We start from the raw sequence: 24,488 nt of genomic DNA, 5'->3' as shown, positions 1-24,488 counted from the left end.
AGGATGGATTGATTGGATCTCCTTTCAGTCCAAGGAACTCACAAGAGTTTTCTCCAACACCACAGCTCAAAAGCATCAATTCTTTGGTGCTCAGCTTTCTTTATAGTCCAACTCTCACATCCATACATGACTACTGGAAAAACTATAGCTTTGGCTAGACAGACCTTTGTTGGCAAAGTAATGTCTCTGCTTTTGAATATGCTGTCTAGGTTGGTCATAGCTTTCCTTACAAGGAGCAAGTGTCTTTTAATTTCATGGCTGCAGTCACCATCTGCAGTGATTTTGGAGCCCAAAACAATAAAGTCTGTCACTGTTTCCATTGTTTCCCCATTTATTTGCCATGAAGTGATGGGACTGGATGCCATGATCTTAGTTTTCTGAATGTTGAGCTTTAAGCCAACTTTTTCACTCTCCTCTTTCACTTTCATCAAGAGGCTCTTTAGTTCTTAGCTTTCTTCCATAAGAGTGGTATCATCTGCATATCTGAGGTTATTGATATTTCTCCCAGCAGTCTTGATTCCAGCTTGTGCTTCATCCAGCCCAGCATTTCACATGATGTACTCTGCATAGAAGTTAAATAAGCAGGGTGACAATATACAACCTTGATGTACTCCTTTTCCTATTTGGAACCAATCTGTTGTTCCATATCCAGTTCTAACTGTTGCTTCCTGACCTGCATATAGGTTTCTCAGGAGGCAGGTCAGGTGGTCTGGTATTCCCATCTCTTTCAGAATTTTCCACAGTTTATTGTGATCCACACAGTCAGAGTCTTTGGCATAGTAAATAAAGCAGAAACAGATGTTTTTTTTGGAACTCTCTTGCTTTTTCCATGATCCAACAGATGTTGGCAATTTGATCTTTGGTTCCTCTGCCTTTTCTAAATCCAGCTTGTATATCTGGAAGTTCTCCGTTCACATACTGTTGAAGCCTCACTTGGAGAATTTTGAGCATTACTTTTCTAGCGAGTGAGAGAAGTGCAGTTGTGCGGTAGTTTGAGCATTCTTTGGCATTGCCCCTCTTTGGGATTGGAATGAAAACTGACATTTTCCAGTCCTGTGGCCACTGCTGAGTTTCCCAAATTTGCTGGCATATTGAGTGCAATACTGTAACAGCGTCATCTTTTAGGATTTGAAATAGCTCAACTGGAATTCCATCCCCTCCACTAGCTTTGTTCATAATGATTCTTCCTAAGGCCCACTTGCCTTCACATTCCAGGATGTCTGGCTCTAGGTGAGTGATCACACCATCATGGTTATCTGGGTTATGAAGATCTTTTCTGTAGAGTTCTTCTGTGTATTCTTGCCACCTCTTCTTAATATCTTCTGCTTCTGTTAGGTCCATACCATTTTTGTCCTTTATTGTGCCCATCTTTGCAGGAAATGTTCCCTTGGTAGCTCTAAATTTCTTGAAGAGATCTCCAGGGTTTCTCATTCTCTATCTCTTTGCATTGATCACTGAGGAAGGCTTTCTTGTCTCTCTGTGCTATTCTTTGGAACTTTGCATTCAAATGGGTATATCTTTTCTTTTCTCCTTTGCCTTTGGCTTCTCTTCTTTCCTCAGCTATTTATAAGGCCTCCTCAGACAACCATTTTGCCTTTTTGCATTTCTTTTTCTTGGGGATGGTCTTGATCACTGCTTCTTGTAGAATGTCATGAACCTCCATCCATAGTTCTTCAGGAACTCTGTCTATCAGATCTAATCTCTTGAATCTATTTGTCACTTCCACTGTATAATCATAAGAGATTTGATTTAGGTTATACCTGAATGGTCTAGTGGTTTTTCCCTACTTTCTTAAATTTAAGTCTGAATTTGGCAATAAAGAGTTCATGATCTGAGCCACGTCAGCTCCTGGTCTTGTTTTTGCTGACTGTATAGAGCTTGTCCATCTTTTCGGTATTGACCAGCTAGTGATGTCCCTGTGTAGAGTCATCTCTTGCATTGTTGGAAGAGGGTGTTTGCTATGACCAGTGCATTCTCCTGACAAAGCTCTGTTAGCCTTTGCCCTGCTTCATTTTGTACTTCAAGGCCAAATTTGCCTGTTACTCCAGGTATCTCTTGACTTCCTAAATTCCTTTTATAGCTGAATACTATTCCATTGTATATACCACATTTTCTTTATCCATTTATCTGTTAATGGATACTTAGTTTTATTCCACTTTTTGGCTACTGTAAATGCTGCTGCTGTGAACATTTGTTTTCAAGTCTCGAAGTCCCTGTTTTCAGTTCTTTGGGTGTACATACCTAGGAGTGAATTAACTTTATGAGGAACCACCAAACTGTTCTCTATAGCAACTCCACCAGTGTTTCCACCAACAATGCATGAGAATCAAATTTCTCCATGTCCTCACCAACAGTATCTTTTTTTTTACATGACATGGCTTGCAGAATCTTAGTTCCCTAACCAGGAATTGAACCTGGGCCCTCAGCAGTGAAAGACTAGGTGGAGTCCTAACCACTGGACTGCCAGGGAATTCCCAACGCTTCTTTTTCTTTCCTTTTTAAAAAGTAGTAGCCATCCTAATGAGTGTGCACCCTACTGCATTTAACAGCATTTTGCTTTGCTCCTTATTTAGCCTTCTGTCTCTGGTCCTACAGTGGCCTGCCGGCTGGGAATCTTTGCTTCCTCAGATCTGGGCCCTCCATTTCTGTCCCTGGAAGTTATCTTAGAGGTCAGCCCAGGTCTGACTCAAGATCGGTCTTTTTCCTTCCCCTGCTGCACCAGGAGTCCCTCCTCTGATGCCTTTCACCCTCAACTTCACCATCACCAACCTAACCTTCGAGGAGGACATGCAGCACCCCGGCTCCTGGAAATTCAATGCCACCGAGTTGATCCTGCAGGGTCTGGTGAGAGCCCCGCCCATCAATGCCAGCCCACCCACTAACACTAGCCCCACCCACTTTGCCCCAGCTCCGCCCACTACTGCCAGCCCCACCCACCTGACCTATTAGTCCACCTGTGTCCCAGCTCCTCCTGGCCTCTCTCAGCGGTTCCTTCTCAACTCCCCTCTCCTTTTTAATAGCTCAAACACATGTTCAAGAATAGCAGCAGTCTGGGATCCCTCTATTCGGGCTGCAGACTAGCCTTGCTCAGGTAAGACCCTCCCCAACAACACAGCCAGCAGGTTAATGGGACCATAATCTACCAGCTCCCTGACTTCACTCACACTTAGCATGACTGCTGTTCATGGATACTAAGTATTAACAACAACAATAACACCAGCAACTAACAAGTGCTAAGACCCAAGGCAGTGTGCTGTTACTTTATATTTAATCATCAGTCCTCCCCACAGACTCAGGTAGCAAGAACAAAAGGAGAAACTGAGGCTCAGAGGGATTAAGTAATTTGTGAAGGTCACACAGAACAACCCCAGAATTTCAGGTTCTAGAGCCAAACTCCTAGCCCTTAAAGAGCACTGCCTCCACTGCCTGCCTTCATTACGTCCTTGCAAGGTGTGTGCCCGGTCCCTCAGTCATGTCTGACTCTTTGCGACCCCATGGACTCTAGCCTGCCAGGCTCTCTTGTCCATGGGATTTTTCAGGCAAGAATATTGGAGGGGTTGCCATTTTCTACTCCAGGGGATCTTCCCCACCCAGGGATTGAACCTGCACCTCTTATGTCTACTGCACCGGCAGGAGACATAATAAAGAACCTTCTTTATCACTAGTGCCACCTGAGAAGCGCAGTATATGTTATATATGGTGTAGGTATAGTAATTACACGTGCGTGTGTGTGTGCTAAGTCACTTCAGTTGTATCTGACTCTTTGCAACCCCATAGACTGTAGCCCACCAGGCTCCTCTGTCCATGGGATTATCCAGGCAAGAATACTGGAGGAGGTTGATATGTCCTTCTCAGGGAATAATTACCTATAGGAATGTGATATTAAGATTTATACAGTTTTCACACAGTAGTAAGATACAAATTCTATTCAAATTCCCATAGACTATATACTGGGAGACACTGGAACATATCCAGGGACATAAAACAATGTGAAAAAATTTCATAGCCTAAAGGTATTGAAATCATACAGAGTCTGTTCTCTTTTCGCTGTGGAATTATGTCAGAAATCAATATCCAAAGATATTTGAAAATAACCCAAATATTTTCAAGTGCAATGTGACATTTACCAAGAGAGATCTTTGGCTTAGCCATTGAAAGTCTCAGTAAAATTAAAAGACTGACAAAAACACAGAGGATGATCCCAGAAGTTTTCTTGTTAACTCAAGCCTCTGAGGTTTCTGCCTTAGGGGTGGCAAAGAGAGGGAGGGCAGAATGGACAGATGGAGAGCTAGTTGGACCAACCATATGGAGGTTTTTACACAGGCCTGAGAAGGATGGCACAGCCACCAGAGTGGACGCCATCTGCATGCATCGCCCTGACCCCAAAGGCCCTGGATTGGACAGAGAGCAGCTGTACTGGGAGCTGAGCCACCTGACCCATGGCGTCACCCTGCTGGGCCCCTACACCCTGGACAGGGACAGTCTCTACGTCAATGGTGAGCAGCTCAGACTTGAGATCACATTCCCTGTCTTGCCCTTAGAGGCTTGGCTGTGTGCTCTGGGTGTGTTGATTCAGATCTTGGCTTCATGGTTTCTTCTTTTTAAAAAAGAAAGTAGATTCATCTATTGCCTATGCCGGGTGTTCTTTGCTGTGTGGGCTTTCTCGAGGTGGGCTACTCTCTAGCTGAGGCTTCTCACTGCAGTGGCTTCTCTTGCAGAGCACAGGCTCTAGGGCCCAGGGGCTTCAGCAGTTGCCGCACTTGGGCTCAGTAGTTGTGGCTCCCAGGCTTCAGAGCACAGGCTCAATAGCTGTGGTGCACAGGTTTGGTTGCTCCAAGACATGTGGGATCTTCCCGGACCAGAGGTCGAACCCATGTCCCCTGCACTGGCAGGTGGGTTCTGTATCACTGAGACACCAAGGAAGCCCCTCATGATTTCTTTCTAACCTTGAACCGACTCTACCCTCCAGGCCTTCTCTCCTGATGAGAGGATGCTGATGGGGAATCCTTGATGGCCTCTACCCCCTGAAGCCCCTTTTATTGCACCAGAGTATCCTTGACTCATATTGGGTCCCCACATCTCCCTTAACCCTGACGCACTAACTGCTCCTCCCCACCTTTCACTATACCATGAGCTACACTCAGGACCTCCCCCTGGTTCCTCGCGGGGCTCACTGCAGACCGTGTGCCCTGGGCTCATGACACACATTTCGGATCACCTGTCCTCCTATCGGGTATGGACAGGGTTTGAGCTTGTCTCAAACTTGCCTCCACCTTTGGTTTGTTCCCTCATTCACAGCATTTCTGGAGATACATTGAGGGATCAGACACTCAGAGAGGGTGAGGGGAAGAGATGGCAGAGGGATAGACAACAGATGACCTGATTCAGAGAGTCCCCTCAGGACTGTCCTGCTGGTCCAATGGTGAAGACTTCACCTTCTAATGCAGGGGGTGAGGGTTCGGTCCCTGGTCAAGGAGCTAAGATCCAGCATGCCTTGTGGCCAAAAAGCCAAAACATAAAACAGAAACAATTCTATAACAAATTCAATTAAAGACTTTAAAAATGGTCCACGTAAAAAAATCTATTAAAAAATCTCTCTGTTTTCATTGCATTCTCTAAGGTTTGTCTATACAGTCTGAACTTTGAAGGTGCACCATGAACACTACTTAAATAAATCGCTGTTATAATGACTGGGTCACTAAGTCATGTCCACCTTTTTTGCAACCCCATGGACTGTAGGCTTCCAGGCTCCTCTGTCCATGGGATTTCCCAAGCAAGAATACTGGAATGGGTTGCCATTTACTTCTCCAGGGGATCCTCCTGACCCAGGGATTGAACCTGTGTCTCCTGCTTGGCAGGCAGATTCTTTACCAATGGGTATTAAATAAATTAAATATATTAAATAAATAGATTCATAGAAACTCAAAGGGCCCCAGATTCTTGCCACTCCCACCCCCCCATCCTTATACCTTCACCTTTTGTCTCCTTCTCTTTCTGCAGGTTATACCCATCAGGCCCTGAACTCCACCCCCAGCAGTGAGTAGTAATTTGTGGGCCCTAATGTTCCATTGCTTTGGGGCCCATCTTTCCTCCCTATTATCATTAGTCCATGTACCCAGAGGTGGAAGGTACTGGGAAATCTCTGGACTTTCCCTACTTTCACTCTCCAGCTAGGAAAAAGACAAGCCCAGCACAGCCCTTAGGCTGAACAGGAAAAGGATCTTAAGGTTCCATGATGGGCCCTCCTTGATTAGAGAAGCCCTCTCTTCCACTGTATTTGCCTAACTGTGTTTTCTTCTCAGTTGCCACAACCTCTACCATCTTCCCAGCGACTTCTGTGGCCCCCGTCTCAGTCTCTACAGGTAGGAGCTTCCTCTCTGCAGTTTTCCTGCAAAGATCTGGGGCACTTGGTCATTGGAGATCATCATACTCATTCATTCATTCATTTGATAAGTATTTATTTAGCACTTACTATATAAAATGCCCTGGTGATACAGCAACAAAAAGAAAGGGCTAGTCTTAGATGGGCTTCCAACACGAAAGACAGAGACTAAACATGTGAATGTACAAGTAAATATTGAATTATAATTAGCATTATCAAGGGTGAGATTTGGTGGTGAGAAGGATTGGTTCTTTCTCTCAGGGAATTTAGTTTTTATTTCCAGAAAAGAGAGGAATCGCATGAGCTACCAGTATAGCTGTCTCACAGGTCCTGGTCAGGGACTTAGGCAGCCTCTGGCTCAATCAGAGGCCAGCTTCCCATTCCTGGCCTCCAACTGGCCCAGAGTAGATTTCAATACCACCCATTGACCCTACTGAGGGTCTGAGATATCATTATCGCTGGCTCGCTTGAATCTCTAGGTACTCATCAGCTAGGGCCTCTGAAGGAGTTCTCACCACAGACCACTCAGGCCAGATTGAGTGGTCACTACAGGTGGGACTAGCCAGTGGTCCTAAGTGGAGGGGTTAGGAGCACAGACTCCTGGACCACACACCTGGATTCATTCTATGCTCTGCCACTTATAGATTAAATGGCTTGGGGCAAATTACTTAACCTCCCTTGAGTTTTTACATCTGTAAAATGGGGATAAGAATACTATCTCCCTCCAAAGGTTTTGCCTCAAGAAGTAAATGAGTTAAAATGTAAGGAAGGTACTTACAACAGAGCCTTACCCATAAAAATGCAATGCAAGCATTTTTCAAACAAAATTTCAAAAACAATAAGTAGATGAATCTCAGAAAAATAATTGGGTTTTTTTTTTAAAGCTAAAAAAAAAAAAAGAAAAAGGATATCTGTCTGGAATTTTAGCTAACTGAAGGGTAAGATATACTTGCATCCTGCCTGTGGATATATTGGATTGGCCCAAAAATTGTTTGGGTTCTTCTGTTATAGCACATGGACAGACCTGAAGGAACTTTCAGGCCAACCCAATACTTACTCTTTAGTGTACTTTTTCATAACTATCTCCAGTGCTTCCAGTGAGGGTAATGTCTGAAATCTCCTCCCTATGGAAACTACCCATGCTGGAGGAAGACCCTCCCCAATCTTGAAGATGTGCAGGTGGGATGACCTATGCCCCAGCTTATTGAGCATAGGGTAAGCTCGGTGGATATCTCTCGCAAATTCCTACTACAGTAGCCAGCCCTGCCCTGGTGCCATTCACCCTCAACTTCACCATCAATAACTTGCACTATGTGGAGGACATGCATCGCCCTGATTCCTGGAAGTTCAACAACACAGAGAGAGTCCTGCAGGTTCTGGTGAGAGCCCCGCCAAGTTTACTCCTGCCCCGCCCACCAAACATAAGCCCCACCCACCTCACCCCTGCTCCAGCGGATGCCAGCCACACCCATATCACATCTGCCCTTCTCCCAACCCTCACACCTCCTATTCTCCGTCTCCCTCCTCTATAGCTCAGACTCTTGTTCAAGAACACCCGTGTGGGCCACCAGTACTCAGGCTGCAGACTGACATCACTCAGGTAGGACCTTAGCGTAGGCGGCCAGAGCTGCCTCAAATGCTCCCAGACCCAAGGAGTTTGACCTTCCTCCTTCCTGTCTTCCCTGTATCCTCATCTGAGGTGGTATTCAGGAGTCACCTACTTAAGGACCAAGGACTTCCCCCAACAGTCCCCAGATTCTGCAGACTATCAGCAGGACTGAACCCCTGAGCTGGTCATCCTTCTGAATTTCCTCCCTCCCCTCCCCTTGACCAATGAGGGCATTTCCTTTAGGTTTTCAATTCTATCCTGATGATTTTTCTCAAGAGAAGCATGCCTTCTTCACCTGCTTTAATCCCAAATTCCAGCTGTTCCCCTATCCAGCTCTTCATCTGTCTCAAGTGTGAGCTCCCTTGTCCCCATCCCAGAAAGAAGCAGGCTTCAGATTTGCAATTTAATTGAAATACTTCCTCCTCCCCCCACCGCCAACTCTGCTCACAGTCCCAGGTTGGCTGGAAGTCTGTGCTCTCAGAAAATCTAAGTCTGACTTCTCACCTCTCTACCAGCCTTCCCATTTCCCCTGGCCCCTTCCTGTCCTATCCCCAGAGATCTCGATACCCTCCCTTACCCCTAGAGTTTCCATTTATTGTCATCCTCCTCTCCTGCTGCTCCTCCCAGGCCTGAAAAGAATGGAGCGGCCACTGGAGTGGATGCGGTCTGCACCCACCGCCCTGATCCAGTGGGCCCTGGGCTGGACAGAGAGCAGCTGTATTGGGAGCTGAGTCAGCTGACACACGGTGTCACCCAGCTGGGCCCCTACACCCTGGACCAGGACAGTCTCTACGTCAATGGTGAGGGTCTGACATCCTTTTTATTTATTTTGTTTCTGCTGGGTTTTGTTGCCGTGCGGTCTCTAGTTGCAGTGAGGGGGGCTACTCTCTAGTTGTGTGTAGGCTTCTCATTGCAGTGGCTTCTCTTGTTGCGGAGCGTGGGTTCTACAGCATGTGGATTTCAGTAGTTGTGGCGCATGGACTTAGTTGCTCCTCAGCATGTGGAATTTTCCCGGACCAGGGATTGAACCCATGTCCCCTGCATTGGCAAGCAAATTCTTAACCACTGGACCACCAGGAAGACCACCATCATTTTTTTAATGTTTGCATTTCATGAGGCCCCACATTCTCCCTATCCTTTCTTCACTTTGACTCAGCTTTCCCCCTCTTCTCCCTTCCTCCCCTTACATGTGTAGGATACAGCCACCAAACTCAGCCCACCACCCCTAGCAGTGAGTATTAAGAGGCCTCAGAAGTCTCTGTAACCTTCTGTCTGAATCCCAGCCCTTGGGAACAGAAGAGTCCTGGAGCCCACTGCCTCCTCTCCCTACCTCCATCTCCCTCCAACCTTGGGAAAACAAAGACCAATACCCACCAAAGTCCCAGGCTTAGCCCTTTCCTTCCTGGATTCCCCAAGATGATGAGGTCCCCAACCCAAGCACTTGGGATGTTTTCTCCCAGCTTCTGTGATGACAGTGCCTCCATCAATGGTGAGGGGCTATGTTGGGGGTGGGTCTCTTCATTCCCACCGGGTGGGCTCTGCTGCAGAAGGGTTCTGCACTTCCACTGGGGACTCATATTTCAAAGTGCTTAGAACTCACCTTGGTCTTCCCAGGTGGCTCAGTGGTAAAGAATCCATCTGCAATTCAGGAGACTCGGTTTCAATCTCTGGGTCAGGAAGACCCCGGGGAGGAGGAAATGGCAACCCTCTCCAGGATTCTTGACTGGGAAAGCCCACAGACAGAGGAGCCTGGCGGGCTGCAGTCTGGGATCACAAGGAGTCCAACGTGACTTACCAACTTAACAACAACAGGGCACACCTGTGTCTCTCTGGGGACCGAGGGCAGTAGTAGGCTTTGATCCCTTCCTGGTGAGCACTCGGTCTTCCTTTTAACAACTCAGAGCCATATCAGTCCAGCTGCCGTCTCTCCAATGGCCAAGCTGTCTCTTTGTTAAACGTGTCTCCTTCCCCTTCCTCACCGTCTCACCCCCTCTTTACAGGTTACTCCCATCGGACCTCAGCCACCACTGCCAACAGTGAGTATTTCTGTGTGCCTATGACCACCTCCCTTCCCCTGAAAAATAGGAGTTGTTTAACCAGCCAACCTTTCCCTCCTGTTATACCCCTCTGGATGGAAGGGGTCTAGAGGACATACATAGCAAATGTGGGCTGAATTACAGGTGGCAGGGGTCACCTCTCCTCCCCTCCCTGATACACACAACTGAGGATGGTGCCCTGACTGCAGGCTAAACAGGGCAGAGCAAGACACCGTTTTTGTTTCTTTGTTTTTATTTTTTTTAACTTTTTATTTTATTTTGGAGTATAGCCGATTAACAATGTTGTGATAGTTTTAGGTGGACAGAAAAAGGACTCAGCCATACATATACATATATCCATTCTCCTCCAAACTCCCCTCCCATCCAGGCTGCCACATAACATTGAGCAGAGTTCCCTGTGCTATACAGTAGGTCCTTGTTGGATAAAGCAGAGTGTACACGTCCATCCCACACTCCCTAGTCAGGATCCCTTCCCCCATCCTTCCCCCCTACCCCTGCAATCATTAAGTTTGTCCTCGAAGTCTATGAGTCTCTTTCTGTTTTGTAAGTTAGTTCATTTGTATAATGTCTTTCTAGATTCCACGTGTAATGGATGTCATGATGCTTCTCCTTCTCTGTCTGACTTACTTCATTCTGTATGACAATCTGTAGGTCCATCCATGTTACTGCAGATGGCATTGTTTCATTCTTTTTCGTGGATGAGTAATATTCCTCTGTGTGTGTGTGTGTGTGTGTGTGTGTGTACACATCTTCTTTATCCACTGCTAAAACAGGAAAGAAAGTTATGATCAACCTAGATAGCATATTAAAAAGCAGAGACATTTGTCAACAAAGGTTCATCTAGTCAAGGCTGTGGTTTTTCCAGTGGTCATGTAAGGAAGTGACAGTTGGACTATAAAGAAAGCTGAGCACCAAAGAATTGATGCTTTTTGAACTATGGTGTTGGAGAAGACTCTTGAGAGTCCCTTGGACTGCAAGGAGATCCAACCAGTCCATCCTAAAGGAGATCAGTCCTGGGTGTTCATTGGAAGGACTGATGTTGAAGCTGAAACTCCAATACTTAGGCCACCTGATGCAAAGAGCTAACTCATTGGAAAAGACCCTGATGCTGGGAAAGATTGAAGGCAGGAGGAGAAGGGGACGACAGAGGATGAGCTGGTTGGATGGCATCACTGACTCAGTGGACATGGATGTGGGTGGACTCCGGGAGTTGGTGATGGACAGGGAGGCCTGCTGTGCTACGGTTCATGGGGTCACAAAGAGTCGGTCACGACTGAGTGACTGAACTGAACTGAACTGAACAGAGGCACATTTTTATAACTAGAACCACCACCAACGCCTCTATTTCTTTACAGTTGTACCACTCTCAATTTCATTTCTGGTGTCTTTTTCCTCAGCTGCTGGGACCTCCACATTCTTCCCAGTGTCTTCTCTGGTTCCATCCTCCAAGCCTACATGTAGGAAGGCTCTTACTGGTACCCAGGCCATTTTTACAAAATCATTCCCACCAGATCACTTCTTCCTTCATTGCTTACTCACCTTCCCTAAGTGAACACATCCATTTCCATGGATCTTAAGGGCCATCTGGCTGCTTAGGGTCCAGTTGTTCAGAATCTAAACCCAGAGTCCAGCCCCAACCACGCAGCAGCTCCCGACCCTGGGTCCACCCAGCTGCCAGACATCACACAACCTCTTGGTCTCTGACCCTTAACATCATCATCCTCTCCCAAATTTGTTCCTTCTCCCCATCACCAAAGGCAGGGACATGAGTGCCAGCTTAAGCCCTCCCTCTCGCTCACCACCCACGTCCATCCATCACAAAATCATCTCCTTCCGGAATGTCTTAAGTCTTTCCTTTCCCTGCATCTGCATTGCTTAATCTCTATTTGCAGTTTCCACACTGGCTTCCTAGTTTTCCCCACAGCACCTGCAGTGTCCCTCCCAACGAGCCTCTGTCCATATAATTCCTCACTTTTATTTACTTATTTTTGGCTGTGCTGGGCCTTCCTTGCCACTTGCAGGCTTGACCTAGTCGCAGCGAGCAGGGGCTCCTCTCTAGTTGCGGTGGGCAGGCTTCTCATTGTAGCGGCTTCTGTTGTGGAACACGGACTTCAGGTGCTCGGGCTTCAGTAGTTGCAGCAGACAGGCTCAGTAGTTGAGGCGCGTGGACTTATTTGCTCTGTGGCATGTGGAATCTTCCTGGCAAGGGATCAAACCCCTGTCCCCTGCATTGGCAGGCGGACTTTTAACCACTGGACCACCAGGGAAGCCCTAATTCCTCTCTTGTGGACAATCTTTGGATGCCCCCATCTGGTCTACAAATTGAATCCGGACCCTTGTCCTGCATAGCCACTGCCTCAGTGTTCTGGGCTCAGAGGATCCCTCCAGTCTCACATCTACACTCCCCCATGGCCAATGCACTTCATTCTGAGTGTAATTGTTCCACCCTCCTGCCAGGACTATAGCCACGCTGCTCCCTCTGCTTAACACTTGCTCTGCTCCTATTCACCTAACTCTTACTGATAGGTTTGGTTACACTTAAAATGATGCTTCTTCTAAGAATCTTTCCTCAGTCACTGGCTGGGTGCCTATCCTGGAATTTCACACCATCCCCCACCCCCAGCTTCCCCTGCAGCATAATGACCTGCTCACTCCACTGGCCATGCTGGAAGACTTTGCCCTACTCATCTTTTTTAAAAATATTTTATTTATTTGGCTGCATCAAGTCTTAGTTGTAGCGTTGTGAACTCCTCAGTTGTGGCGCACCAGATCTAGTTTCCTGACCAGGGATTGAGCCCGGTCCCCCTGCATCAGTAGCGTGGAATCTCAACGACTAGACCACTAGAGAAGCCCCATGCCCTATTCATCTTTGGGCACGCAGAGTCCAACACAGAATCTCACACACACTAGGTATTCAATAAGTGCTCACGGAATGAATGAATGAAGGTTCCTGATACCTTGGCAATTCCAGCATGTTCTCTCCTTCAGCTTGAGAAGCCTACAGCTTTCCTTAATTTGCTTCTGGTGCCTTGCATAGAGTTCCCTCTGCCGTACAGCTGGCCCTCATTAATTATCTATTTTATGCGCAGTAGTGTACATATGGGCTTCCCAGGGGGCCCTAGAGGTAAAGAACCCGCCTGCCAATGAGGGAGATGTAAGAGATGTGCGTTTGACCCCTGGGTCAGGAAGCTTTCCTGGAGGAGGGCATGGCAGCCCACTCCAGGATTCTTACATGGAGAATCCCATGAACAGAGGATTCTGGTGGGCTTTGGCCCAAAGGGTCTCAAAGAATTAGACACGACTGAAGCAACTTAGCACACACTGTGTATGTCAGTCCCGGTCTCCCAGGAAACCTTGGCCATGACTGTGGCCCAAACTGGACATCCTTCTCTTCCTCCCCCGCTGCAGCCACTGACCTTCACCTGGTGTCCTTCACCCTGAACTTCACCATCACCAACATGCACTACACGGAGGACATGGGGCGCCCATCTTCTCTGAAGTTCAGCGCCACCGAAAGGATCTTACAGCACCGAGTGAGAGCCCTTGGACGGCCTCTGTTAGGTCCACCTTGTCCCTGTGTATCCTCTCACCCCTTTGGCTCACCTCCCTCTCTTTCCCCACCAGCTCAGGGTCTTGCTCAATAAGACCAGTGTCGGCCCCCTCTATGCTGGCTGCAGGCTGGAGTTGCTCAGGTGAGACTCCCCCAGATGGAACGATTCATCCGGTCAGTGGACCCTCTTGCACCGGGCGCTGGGCTCAGTGGCTAAGCATGTCCCTGGAAGTACTGAGCTCCAGTGCCCACCATGACCCCTCATGCCTTCTTCATGCCCAGATGGTGCTATGCTCGATGCTTGGAAACAAGGCATCATGTTGTTATTTACAGAATCTGTATGATATTTTGTTTCAAATGAAAGCTCTCCTTTGCGAAGAAGTGGGATAATCAGTGCAAATTCCTATCTGCAAATTCCTTTTTTTAAAGAAATCGATTTATTTATGCTTTCATTTTTTTTTTGGTGGTGCTGGGTCTTTGTTGCTGCGCGGGCTTTCCCTAGTTGTGGCTAGCTACTCTCTAGTTGAGTTGCACAGGCTTCTCTCTGTGCTGGCTTCTCTGGCTATGGAGCTCAGGCTCTAGGGTGCGCTGGCTTCAGCAGTTGTGGCACACAGGCTTTGTTGCTCTGCAGCACGTGAGATCTTCCGAGACCATGGATCAAACCCATGTCCCCTGCATTGGCAGGCAGATTCTTAACCACTGGATCACCAGAGAAGCCCCGCTTTTTTTTTTTTTTTTTGGTCACATCACATGCATGATTTTAGTTCCTCCACCAGGGATTGAACCCAAGCAGGGCAGTGAAAGCACCAAGTCCTAACCTCTGGACCACCAGGGAATGCCCCTGCAAATTTCTAATTAAAATGTTTTCTGTCCTGAGTTGCTAGGGGCCAGTCTCAGATGAAAGACACTTAGGAGAACCCCTGCAGGCTTCCAAGCTAATGCCTTCAGCATCCCCCTTAGCCTCCTCCCTTTCATACCTAGACAGACTCCTCCTTAGTGCTCCACGTTCCTGCGTCTTTTCTTCTCCAGGCCTGAAAAGAGGGGAGCAGCCACTGGAGTGAATGTAGTCTGCAGCCTCCACTCTGAGCCCGCAAGACCCGCACTGAACGAACAGCAGCTGTACTGGGAACTGAGCCGTGAGACAGGCGGCATCACCCAACTGGACTCCTTCAGTTTGGACAGAAATAGCCTTTACGTGAATGGTGAGGGACTGTGTGATAGCCATGGTCTCTCAAGAGGAGGGGGACTTGAGTTGCCATTGTTTTCATTCTTCTAAAGGATGCTCTGATCCGTCTTTTTCTCCTGGTCTGGGTTGTCTTCATTATGATGAAGTAACAACTTGGTTCTGCCCAGTCTTGAACATCCCTCCACCACCTCTTCTTCTCTGCTTTCCCCACATAGGTCCCTAAATCCACCGTCTTCTTTAATCTTTTTTTATGTATAATATTTTTTATTTTATTTTTTGTATGAAAGTGAAAGTGTCTGTCGTTCAGTCATGTCCAGCTCTTTCCAACTCCATGAACTGCAGGCTCCTCTGTCCATGGAATTCTCCAGGCAAGAATACTGGAGTGGGTTGCCATTCTCTTCTTCAGGGGATCTTCCCAACCTAGGGATCGAACCCAGGTCTCCTGCATTGCAGGCAGATTCTTTACCATCTGAGCCACTACTTTTGCTTAATTTTATTGTTCTAATAGCAATAATGACATTAATCCATTAAAATGCTTCAAATTCTCAATAACACGTTTTCATTTTTTCCTTGAAATAACTTCCTTCATTTTTTTTTAATTGGGGTTTCCCTGGTGGTTCAGTGATAAAGAATCTGCCTGCCAATGCAGGAGATACAGGAGAGAGGCTTCAATCCCTGGGTCAGGAAGATTCCCTGGAGAAGGGAATGGCAACCGGCTTCAGTATTCTCACCTGTAAAATCCCACAGAGGCCTGGCAAATCCCAGAGGGGCCTGGAAGGCTGTAAAATCCTGGTGGGGCCTGGCAAGCTACAGTCCATGGGGTCACAAAGAGTCAGACATAACTGAGCATGCGTGCACATAATTGCTTTACAATGTTGTGTTAGTTTCTGCTGTACAACAATGTGGATCAGCTATAGGTATATATACCACTCCTCCTTCCTGAGCCTCCCGCCCTGCCCCCATCCCACCCATCTAGGTCATCACAGAGCACTGAGTTGAACTCCCGCTGCTATACAGTAGCCTCCCAGCTCAGCTCAGTTGCTCAGTCATGTCCGACTCTTTGCAACACCGTGGACTGCAGCATTCCAGGCTTCCCTATCCATCGCCAGCTCTCGGAGCTTGCTAGCTAGCTATTTCACACATAGCAGAGCGGAGCCTGGTGGGCTGCTGTCTGTGGGGTCGCACAGAGTCGGACATGACTGACGCGACTTAGCAGCAGCAGCAGCAGCAGAGTATGTAAGGGCTTCCCAGGTGGCGCTAGTGGTAAAGAACCTGCCTGCCAGTGCAGAAGACATGAGAGATGTGGGTTCAGTCCCTGAGTCCGGAAGATCTCCTGGCGGAGGGCACGGCAACCCACTCCAGTACTCTTGCCTGGAGAATCCCATGGGCAGAGGAACCTGGCGGGCTGCAGTCCATGTAGGGTCGCACAGAGTCAGATGCGACTGAAGCAACTCAGCACACACACAGTGTATAGGCGTCGATGCTAATCCCCCCGTTCATCCCACCCTGTCCTTCCCCGCTGTGTCCACGTGCCCTTTCTCTATGTCTCTGTCTCTATTCCTGCCCTGCAAATAGGTTTATCAGGGCCATTTGCTAGACTCCCCATATATGCGTTTATATACAATATTTGTTTTTCTCATTTTGACTTACTTAATTCTGTATGACAGTCTGAAAGAGAAGAACGGACACCATATATCCCTTAATCTTTTATGTTCACCCCAGTGCTGATTCAGCTTCTCTCATCTTCTCTCCGCAGGTTACACCTATGCAGCCCTGGCCCCCACTACCACCAGTGAGTATGCCTTGCCTGGATTTCCTGACCCGCCTCCACTTTGCGATTGGGAAGTAGTTTTTCTTCTTCACCCTCTGTCCTCCATGAGGGAAGCTTCTGGAAGGTCCCTACCTCATCCCTTCTCTCTCTCCTGGATCCTGGTGGGAAGTTCCCGCCCAGGAGGTTTTAGACACATTTATGTTCTCCCACCCGGCTTCCCTGGTGCCTCAGCAGCAAAGAATCTACCCACAATGCAGGACTCGTGAATTCAATCCCTGGGTCAGAAATATCCTCTGGAGAAGGAAATGGCAACCCACTCTAGTGTTCTTTGCTGGAGAATTCCGTGGACAGAGGAGCCTGGTGGGTTACAGTCCATGGGGTCACATGACTGAGTGATTGAAAAACAACAACAACGTTATCCCACTATATTCTGACTTCATATGGCTTGAATTTTAATTCTCCTAAAACCATGCCCTTGGTACTCTTTTTTAAATATTTTGTGTATTTATGTGACTGCTTCGGATGCTGGTTATGGCATGCAGGATCTTTGGTTGTGGCACTCAGGACCTTTGTTTAAGTTGCTTATGCAGGGTCGTTTTTCAGTTGCTGCGTGCAGACTCCTAGTTTTGGCATGTGAGATCTTAGTTCCCTGACAAGGGCTCGAACCCAGGTCCCACGCACTGGGAATCTTAGCCACAGGACCACCAGGCAGGTCTCCGGTCACCTTCTGAGGAACTGAGACTGGGGCTTCAACATACGAATGGGGGAACAATTCATTAAAGTATATACACTCTATACCTTAATTCTCCATACAGTCATGTGATTTTGCTCCATTTTACAGTTGAGGAAACTCAGACTCAGAATACCAAGCTACACAGCAGACAAATAGGAAAACCAAGAGTTCATACCATTCCAAAACTCATGTTGTCACTTCTTGCTATTTATATTGAGTTTATCTCAAAAGACATGCTGATTTGTCGTGCACACCTATTATATTCTATTTCATGGACCAGACATAATAGGTGTTCACTGAAATGCATTCCCAGCAAATCCTGTAATGAGAACTTTGTAGGTTTTCAAGAATCTACCGCCCTTGTCTTTCTCAGTCACTAAGTCATGTCCAGCTTTTTGTGCCCCGTGGACTGTAGCCCCCCAGCCTCCTCTGTCCATGAGACTTTGCAGGCAAGAATACCAGAGTGGATGGTCATTTTCTCCTCCAGGGAATCTTCCCAACCCAGCGATCAAACCCGCATATCCTGCACCTCCTGCATGGAAGGCAGATTCTTTACCATTAACGCATCAGGGAGACTCACCCTTGCCTTAGGAGTGTGTTATTTCAACACTCTCAAACTGTCCTTGGGTCCGTCACTGATCAAAGAAGCGATGAGTGGAAGGAGAGAGAGAGAGAGAAGATGGATGAGCTGATGAAAGGCAGAAAGATGAATGGAAGAAGGGAAAGTGAAGGGAAGGAGGGAGGATGTATAAACAGATGTGAGGAGGGAAATAGGAGTGAATGAAATGAGAGGAGGATGGATGGATGGAAGAAAGGAAATGATGGAAGGAGAGAGGGAGCAAGGAAAGATGGATGGAAGGAAGCAGGGGATGAAGGAAAGAGGGGCAGAAAGGTCACAGAAGGAGAGAAGAACGGGAAGAAGGAAGGGAGAGAGTGAGGTAGGAAAGACGGATGGATGAGTGGGTGGATAGAGGAAAGGAAGGATAAAAGGACAGATGTACGGACAGGTGGGTGGAAAAAAGAAAGAAAGGATAGAAGGAAGAAGGAGGGACAAATGTTTGGGAAAAAATATGGAAGGAAAGGTGAACAGAAGGAAATCTGGAAGTAGTGATACATAGAAAGGAGCGGAGGGAAAGGAGGAGAGAGAAGAAGGAAACTTTTATCCCAGAGGAAAGTTTCGCTTAATCACTTAGCTCCTGCTGTGCTTATCTAGTCTAGAGTCAAGTCAAGGGGTCTCTGGTCTCACTTGCATCATACACTCATTTATTCTGCTTCTCTTGGGGTCTGTGCATGTCACCCCAACTATTGATCCATCTGTTCCCAGCACTGTGCTTCTTAAATGGCTTACAAAACTTAACTTGTTGAAACTTCATAACAACCTTTGAAGCAGGAGTCATTATTATATTATCTTACACATCAGTTCACTGAGATGCTGAAAGGTTGGTTATAGCTGCTAGATTGTTGGGTTTTTTTTAACCAATGCATAAAAGATTGGCACATCTGTCTGTAAGGGGAGAAGAAAGAGAAAGAAATACACACACACACACACACACACACACACACATATATATGGGAAGATATGTATATTTATATATTACATAATATGTAATATGTTAATTACATGTTTATATAGTATACATTCACTTATAAATTTATATTTAAATATAAATATATGTGCATAGAGACAGACAGAGACAGAGAGTTGGAGAGCAGAGAGACTATGACAGATGTCTGGGGTCATCAATGCCCTTTTCTCCTGGGAAAGAACAAAGCCACCAGTGTTTTCACAGAGCCCTCCATGCCTACATCAGGGCTCAAAAAATGAGTCCCCAAATCATTAAGCCAACCCTCACTGGTTGCTGGAGCCATCACATCAAGATTGATGTGGGAAGAAGACACAGGACCCTTGGAAGCCCCATCTGGGTGGACACAGGGACCCAAGCTCCCAGTGAGCCTGAACTCTCTCTCTACCTACTGTAGCTGGGGAGGTCAGTGAGGAGCCCTTCACGCTGAACTTCACCATCAACAACCTGCGCTACTCTTCAGACATGGGTCACCCAGGCTCCCACAAGTTCAACATCACAGACACCCTCATGCAGCACCTGGTGAGATGCCAGCTTCCCCCACTCACCCCGTTGTGCCCCTCTTGTGGACCAACGCCCACATGTGACCATCAGTGGCTCTCTCCTTCCTCTCCAGCTCAGCCCGTTGTTCCAGAGGAGCAGCCTGGGTGCCCGGTATGCGGGCTGCAGGGTCATCTCCCTAAGGTGAGAACACCCCCACCACCCCCGCCGCTGGCACACCGCCTAAGGACGTGGACTCCTGGCTGTGGGAGCTGCCCCCAGAGGCAGCAGGCTATCCTTGGAGGGTCCTATTCTGCATCCACTTTTTTCACATTACGTTATGCATTATTTTTAATTGTGATAACATAATTTTGTTTGTTGTTGTTATCATTGTTTTAGTCCCTAAGTCATGTCCAACTCCTTTGTGGTCTCATGGACCATAGCTCTCCAGGCTCCTTTGTCCATGGGATTCTCCAGGCAAGACTACTAGAGTGGGTTGCCATTTCCTTCTCCAGGGGATCCTCCCGACCCAGGGATGGAACCCATGTCTCGTGCTTTGGCAGGCAGGTTCTTTACCACTGAGCCACTAGGGAAGCCCAATAACGTAAATAATACAGATGTAAAATTAGCCTTTGTAGCCATCTTTGAGTGTACAATTCAGTGATACTGATTACATGCACAGTGGTGTGCTAATATCATCACTGACTACTCCCAAAATTTCTCATCACCCTGGGCAGAAAATCCGTGTCCACTGAGCGTCAATCTCACTTCTCCTGGTCAGTCTGTGAGCTGTGGGTATGGGGGAAGCACTTTCCATTCCTATTTTCATTCAACTGACACTGATGGTGCAGCCTCTGAGGCAGGCGGTACTCTGGGTGGCAGGCAGTAGACCTGCCCACATCTAGTCAATAAAATGGATACCTAGTAGCAGAATAAATATCTAAGTAAAGTGATTTCAAAGGCAGTGAGAGCTTAAAGAAATAGAAATGGGAGGACAGTTTTCCAGGTGGCTCAGTGGTAAAGAGTCCTCCTGCCAAGCAGGAGACACAGGTTCAATCCCTGGGTTGGAAAGATCCCCTGGAGCAGGAAATGGCAACCCACTCCAGTATTCTTGCCCGGAAAATCCCATGGACAGAGGAGTCTGGCAGGCTGCAATCCATAGGGTCGTGAAGAGTCGGACACAACTAAAGCGACTTAGCACACACGCACACACATGAATTTATACTGTCCTTTCAAGGAAGATGAATGTTTTCTTTCCTTTCTTCCTTTTCTGTGTCATTTTATTTTCATCTTTTCAGTTTTATTGAGTTGTAATTGGCATATAACATTGTATTATTAATAGTTTAAAGTGTACAACACAATGACTTGATATATTTGTATATTGTAAAATAATTATTACCACAATACATTTAGTTAACACCCATCAACACATAATTACATTTTTTTCTTGTCATGGGAACATTTTTGTAGCATGTCTTTCTTTAGCACTACACACCTAGTTCTTCTCACCATTTGTGGAGGTGTAAATGCCACTGCAGGCATGCATTTTTAAAAAAAAAAAAAGTTTGTTTTTAATTGAAGGATAATTACTTTACAATATTGCTTTGGTTTCTGCCATACATCAACATGAATCAGCCATACATAGGTACACATATACCTATGTATACATACATAGGTGTAGGTATACGTATGTCTACATGCATAGGTATAGGTATATGTATGTATATAGGTATACATATGTCCCTTCTAGCTAGTCACAGAGCACTGGTTTGAGCTCCCTGAGTCATGCAGCAAATTCCCACCGGCTATCTGTTTTACCTATTGTAATGCGTATGTTTCCACGCTACTCTTGCCAGTCACCCCACCCTCTCCTTCCCACCCTGTGCCCACCGGTCTGCTGTCTCTGTCTGCATCTCCGTTGCTGCCCTGCAAGTAGGTTCATCAGTACCATCTCTCTCGATTCCACGTATACATGCGTGCATTTTTGAAGCGCTGGTTTTGCAAGAACCTTTTTTAGGGTCTATTGTATCACATTTTGTAGGACTGGTCTCATCAAAGATCAAGGGATTCAGGGGCTAAACAACTCTAAACCCTTCTAATCTCTCCCTACCATGCTGCTGCTGCTGCTGCTGCTAAGTCGCTTCAGTCGTGTCCGACTCTGTGCGACCCCATAGACGGCAGCCCACCAGGCTCTGCCGTCCTTGGGATTCTCCATAGAGTTCCTATTAAATGAATATCTACCATATGTCCAATTGTTTTTTTTATTGTAAAATACACATCACATGAAACTTAACATCTGAATGATTTTTAAGTGTATAGTTCAGTCATCGTTGTTTAGTTGATAAGTCATGTCCAACTCTTTTGCGACCCCATGGACTGCAGCCCACCAGTTTCCTTTGCCCATGGAATTTCCTAGGCAGAAATACTGGAGTGGGTTGCCATTTCCTTCTCCAGAGGATCTTCCCAAACCAGGGGTTGAACCTGCATCTCCTGCATTGACAGGTGGATTCGTAACCGCTCAGCCACCAGGGAAGGCCACATAGCTCAGTGGTGTTACGTACATTCACATTGCTGTGCGACCAGGCTCCAGAACTCACAAAACTGAAATTATGCCCATTAAACATTAAACAACAGCGCCTCATTTCCATCTACCCCTAAATGTTGACAACCACCATTCTATTTTCTTTCTCTATGAACTTGACAACTCTGGGTGCCTCATAGAAGTGTACATTATACAGTATTTGTGTGTGTGCGACTGGCTGAATTCATAATGTTAACATAATGTTCTCAATGTCCATCTGTGCTGCAGCCTTTGCCATAATTTCCTTCTTTTTTTAAGGCCAAATAACATCCCCCTGGATGGATGAACCACATTTTAAAATCCATTCAGCAGTACTTGGGTTTTTACACAGAGCAGGCAGTGTGCTAGGTACAGGGGGGTTCCATATGACAAAAGTGAACTAGGCTGTCCTATTCCCTGACCTCATGGAGGTCACCATCTGGAGGGAAGAGGGACAAATAACATATGCTCACATAGAAGATAACCAGGGTTGTGACTCGACAAGCATGGGATATTGTGGGAACCTGAATGGAACCTGACCCAGTCTGGGAGACTTCTTGGAGGAGGAGGATGAAGTATGTAAGTGGCAACATGAAGGATGATCAGGGAATTACCTACGTAAAGAAAGAAGGGGAGAAACTTACAGGCAGAAGTGACTGCATGTGCAAAGATCCTAGGGTGAGAGTACGACTAGGTGAAGAAACTAAGAATGGTTCAATAAGGCTGGAACACAGGAAGTGAGGTGTATGTGGTGACCACAGGTAAAGAAGTGCCAAGTGGACTGCATCTCCCAAAGGTCAACCTCTCCTTCCGCAGGTCTGTGGAAAATGGTGCCAAGACACGTGTGAACATCCTCTGCACCTACCGGCGGTCCCCCAGCGGCCCCGGTCTGCTGGCCAAGCAGGTGTTCCATGAGCTGAGCAGACAGACCCACGGCATCACCCGGCTGGGTCCCTATTCTCTGGACAAGGACAGTCTCTACCTCAATGGTGAGTGGTTTTCAGCCCACCTCACTGGGTCCACACCCTAACTCCAGAAGAGTCTCTATTAGCTAGCCAGTTCTCCAGGGGAAACCTTGAGACAGACTCTGGTGTGAATCTTGACTCCACACTGAACTCACACTGCCACCCTGCAAAGCTGGTCCTTGAGCAAACCCATTTTAGAGACAAAGAAACTGAGGTTCTGAAGGATTATGTAATTTGCCCAAGTGGGTGTGGCTTGAGAGTGGCAGAGTCAGGGTACAAGACTGTTTTCAGGATCCAACATTGTGCTCCATTCTATGCATTTAACTCATAGAAGAATCTTTCTAGGGACTTCCCTGGCAGTCCAGTGGTTAAGACTCCATGCTTCCAATGTAGAGGGTATGGGTTCCATCCCTGGTCAGGGAACTAAGATCCCACATGCTGAGGGGCATGGCCACAAAAACAAAAATCTTTCTAGGGGAGACTTAGGGAAAGAATAGCTCATATCTGTCTCCTTTCCCCCACTTCTCACTTTCTTTTTTAATATACCATGCTTAAATAAGGTCAATTCCAGGAATACAAAGATGGTCCAACATATACAAATCAATCAATGTAATGCAATATACCAACAAAGGAAGGATAAAAATCACATGATCAATTCATGATCATAGATACAGAAAAGGCACTCCACAAAATTCAATGCCCATTCACACCTGAAGCGCCCCCATCAAAGGTGGTACAGAGGGAACACATCTCAACACAACAAACCCATCTATGACTAACCCATAGCCAACATCACACTCAATGGTGAAGAGCTGAAAGCCCTTCCCCCAATACCAGAAACAAGGCAAGGATGCCCACTCTCTCCACCTGTACCCAACATAGCATTGGAATTCCTGGCCACAGCAATCAGACAAGAAAAAGAAACAGAGGACACACAAACCAGCAAGGAAGAAGCAAAACCATCACTACTCACAAATGACATGGCATCTAATTCTAAATTCTACATCAGTTTGGGGTAATTTTTTTTAAGTCATTGACCTCCTTTATTTCTTCCTTTTATTTAGTGATTTAAAATACCATCATCTTATTTAAATGTGCAACTGAAATGATTAAAAATTTTGCTTATTTTTTATATATATACATATGCCCACTTTTTAAAAAATTCTTTTCCCGTATAGACCATTCCAGAGTATTGAGTAGAATTTCCTGTGTCCCACTCCTCACTTTTGACCAGGATGGGCCCTCTCTTGGATGGGGCCTCTAGCCAGGAAGGAAGGCAGGCACTCTGAACATCTAGGAGATCCAAGCTTCAGACACACTGGGAATGAGCGTCAAATCCAGAAAGAAACAGCATTTGAAAGGGTGACCCTTAAGGGGGTCCCTGATGGTCAGTGCACAGCTGTGATGAAGTTGACTGAAATTATACTCTGGTTCCCTTGTCTGTCCCCCACCTGGGAATAGAGTTTGACAGCTCACACTTTCTTATCACCATTGCCCCATCAGGTAGGCAGGGAGACATCCGGGTCCTTTATGATGCCCATTTTATTCTTTTCTTTTTGGCCATTTGGCACAGTATGTGGGGTCTTGGTTCCCCAACCAGGAATCAAAGCAG

At 46.7% G+C, this 24,488-nt stretch overlaps 1 protein-coding gene across 2 annotated transcripts in view; it reads left to right on the top strand.

Annotated features, from left to right (window-relative positions):
- Positions 1-24,488, top strand: part of LOC102173176 (mucin-16) — an 87,706-nt gene that overhangs the window by 42,850 nt on the left and 20,368 nt on the right. For both annotated transcript variants that reach the window (XM_018051284.1, XM_018051283.1), the window contains exons 19-34: positions 2,723-2,844; positions 3,021-3,091; positions 4,324-4,496; positions 6,001-6,036; positions 6,303-6,362; positions 7,637-7,761; positions 7,915-7,982; positions 8,619-8,791; positions 9,992-10,027; positions 13,457-13,581; positions 13,673-13,740; positions 14,628-14,800; positions 16,541-16,576; positions 19,269-19,393; positions 19,488-19,555; positions 22,728-22,900. In XM_018051284.1, coding sequence (XP_017906773.1) covers positions 2,723-2,844; positions 3,021-3,091; positions 4,324-4,496; positions 6,001-6,036; positions 6,303-6,362; positions 7,637-7,761; positions 7,915-7,982; positions 8,619-8,791; positions 9,992-10,027; positions 13,457-13,581; positions 13,673-13,740; positions 14,628-14,800; positions 16,541-16,576; positions 19,269-19,393; positions 19,488-19,555; positions 22,728-22,900 — 1,632 coding nt within the window. The remainder of the gene's footprint in view (positions 1-2,722; positions 2,845-3,020; positions 3,092-4,323; positions 4,497-6,000; positions 6,037-6,302; positions 6,363-7,636; positions 7,762-7,914; positions 7,983-8,618; positions 8,792-9,991; positions 10,028-13,456; positions 13,582-13,672; positions 13,741-14,627; positions 14,801-16,540; positions 16,577-19,268; positions 19,394-19,487; positions 19,556-22,727; positions 22,901-24,488) is intronic.

This window comes from Capra hircus, chromosome 7, assembly GCF_001704415.2.
Source record: "Capra hircus breed San Clemente chromosome 7, ASM170441v1, whole genome shotgun sequence".
Classification (NCBI taxonomy): Eukaryota; Metazoa; Chordata; class Mammalia; order Artiodactyla; family Bovidae; genus Capra; species Capra hircus.
Note: the sequence above shows the minus strand (reverse complement) of the source record. Positions and strands in the feature narration are given on the sequence as shown.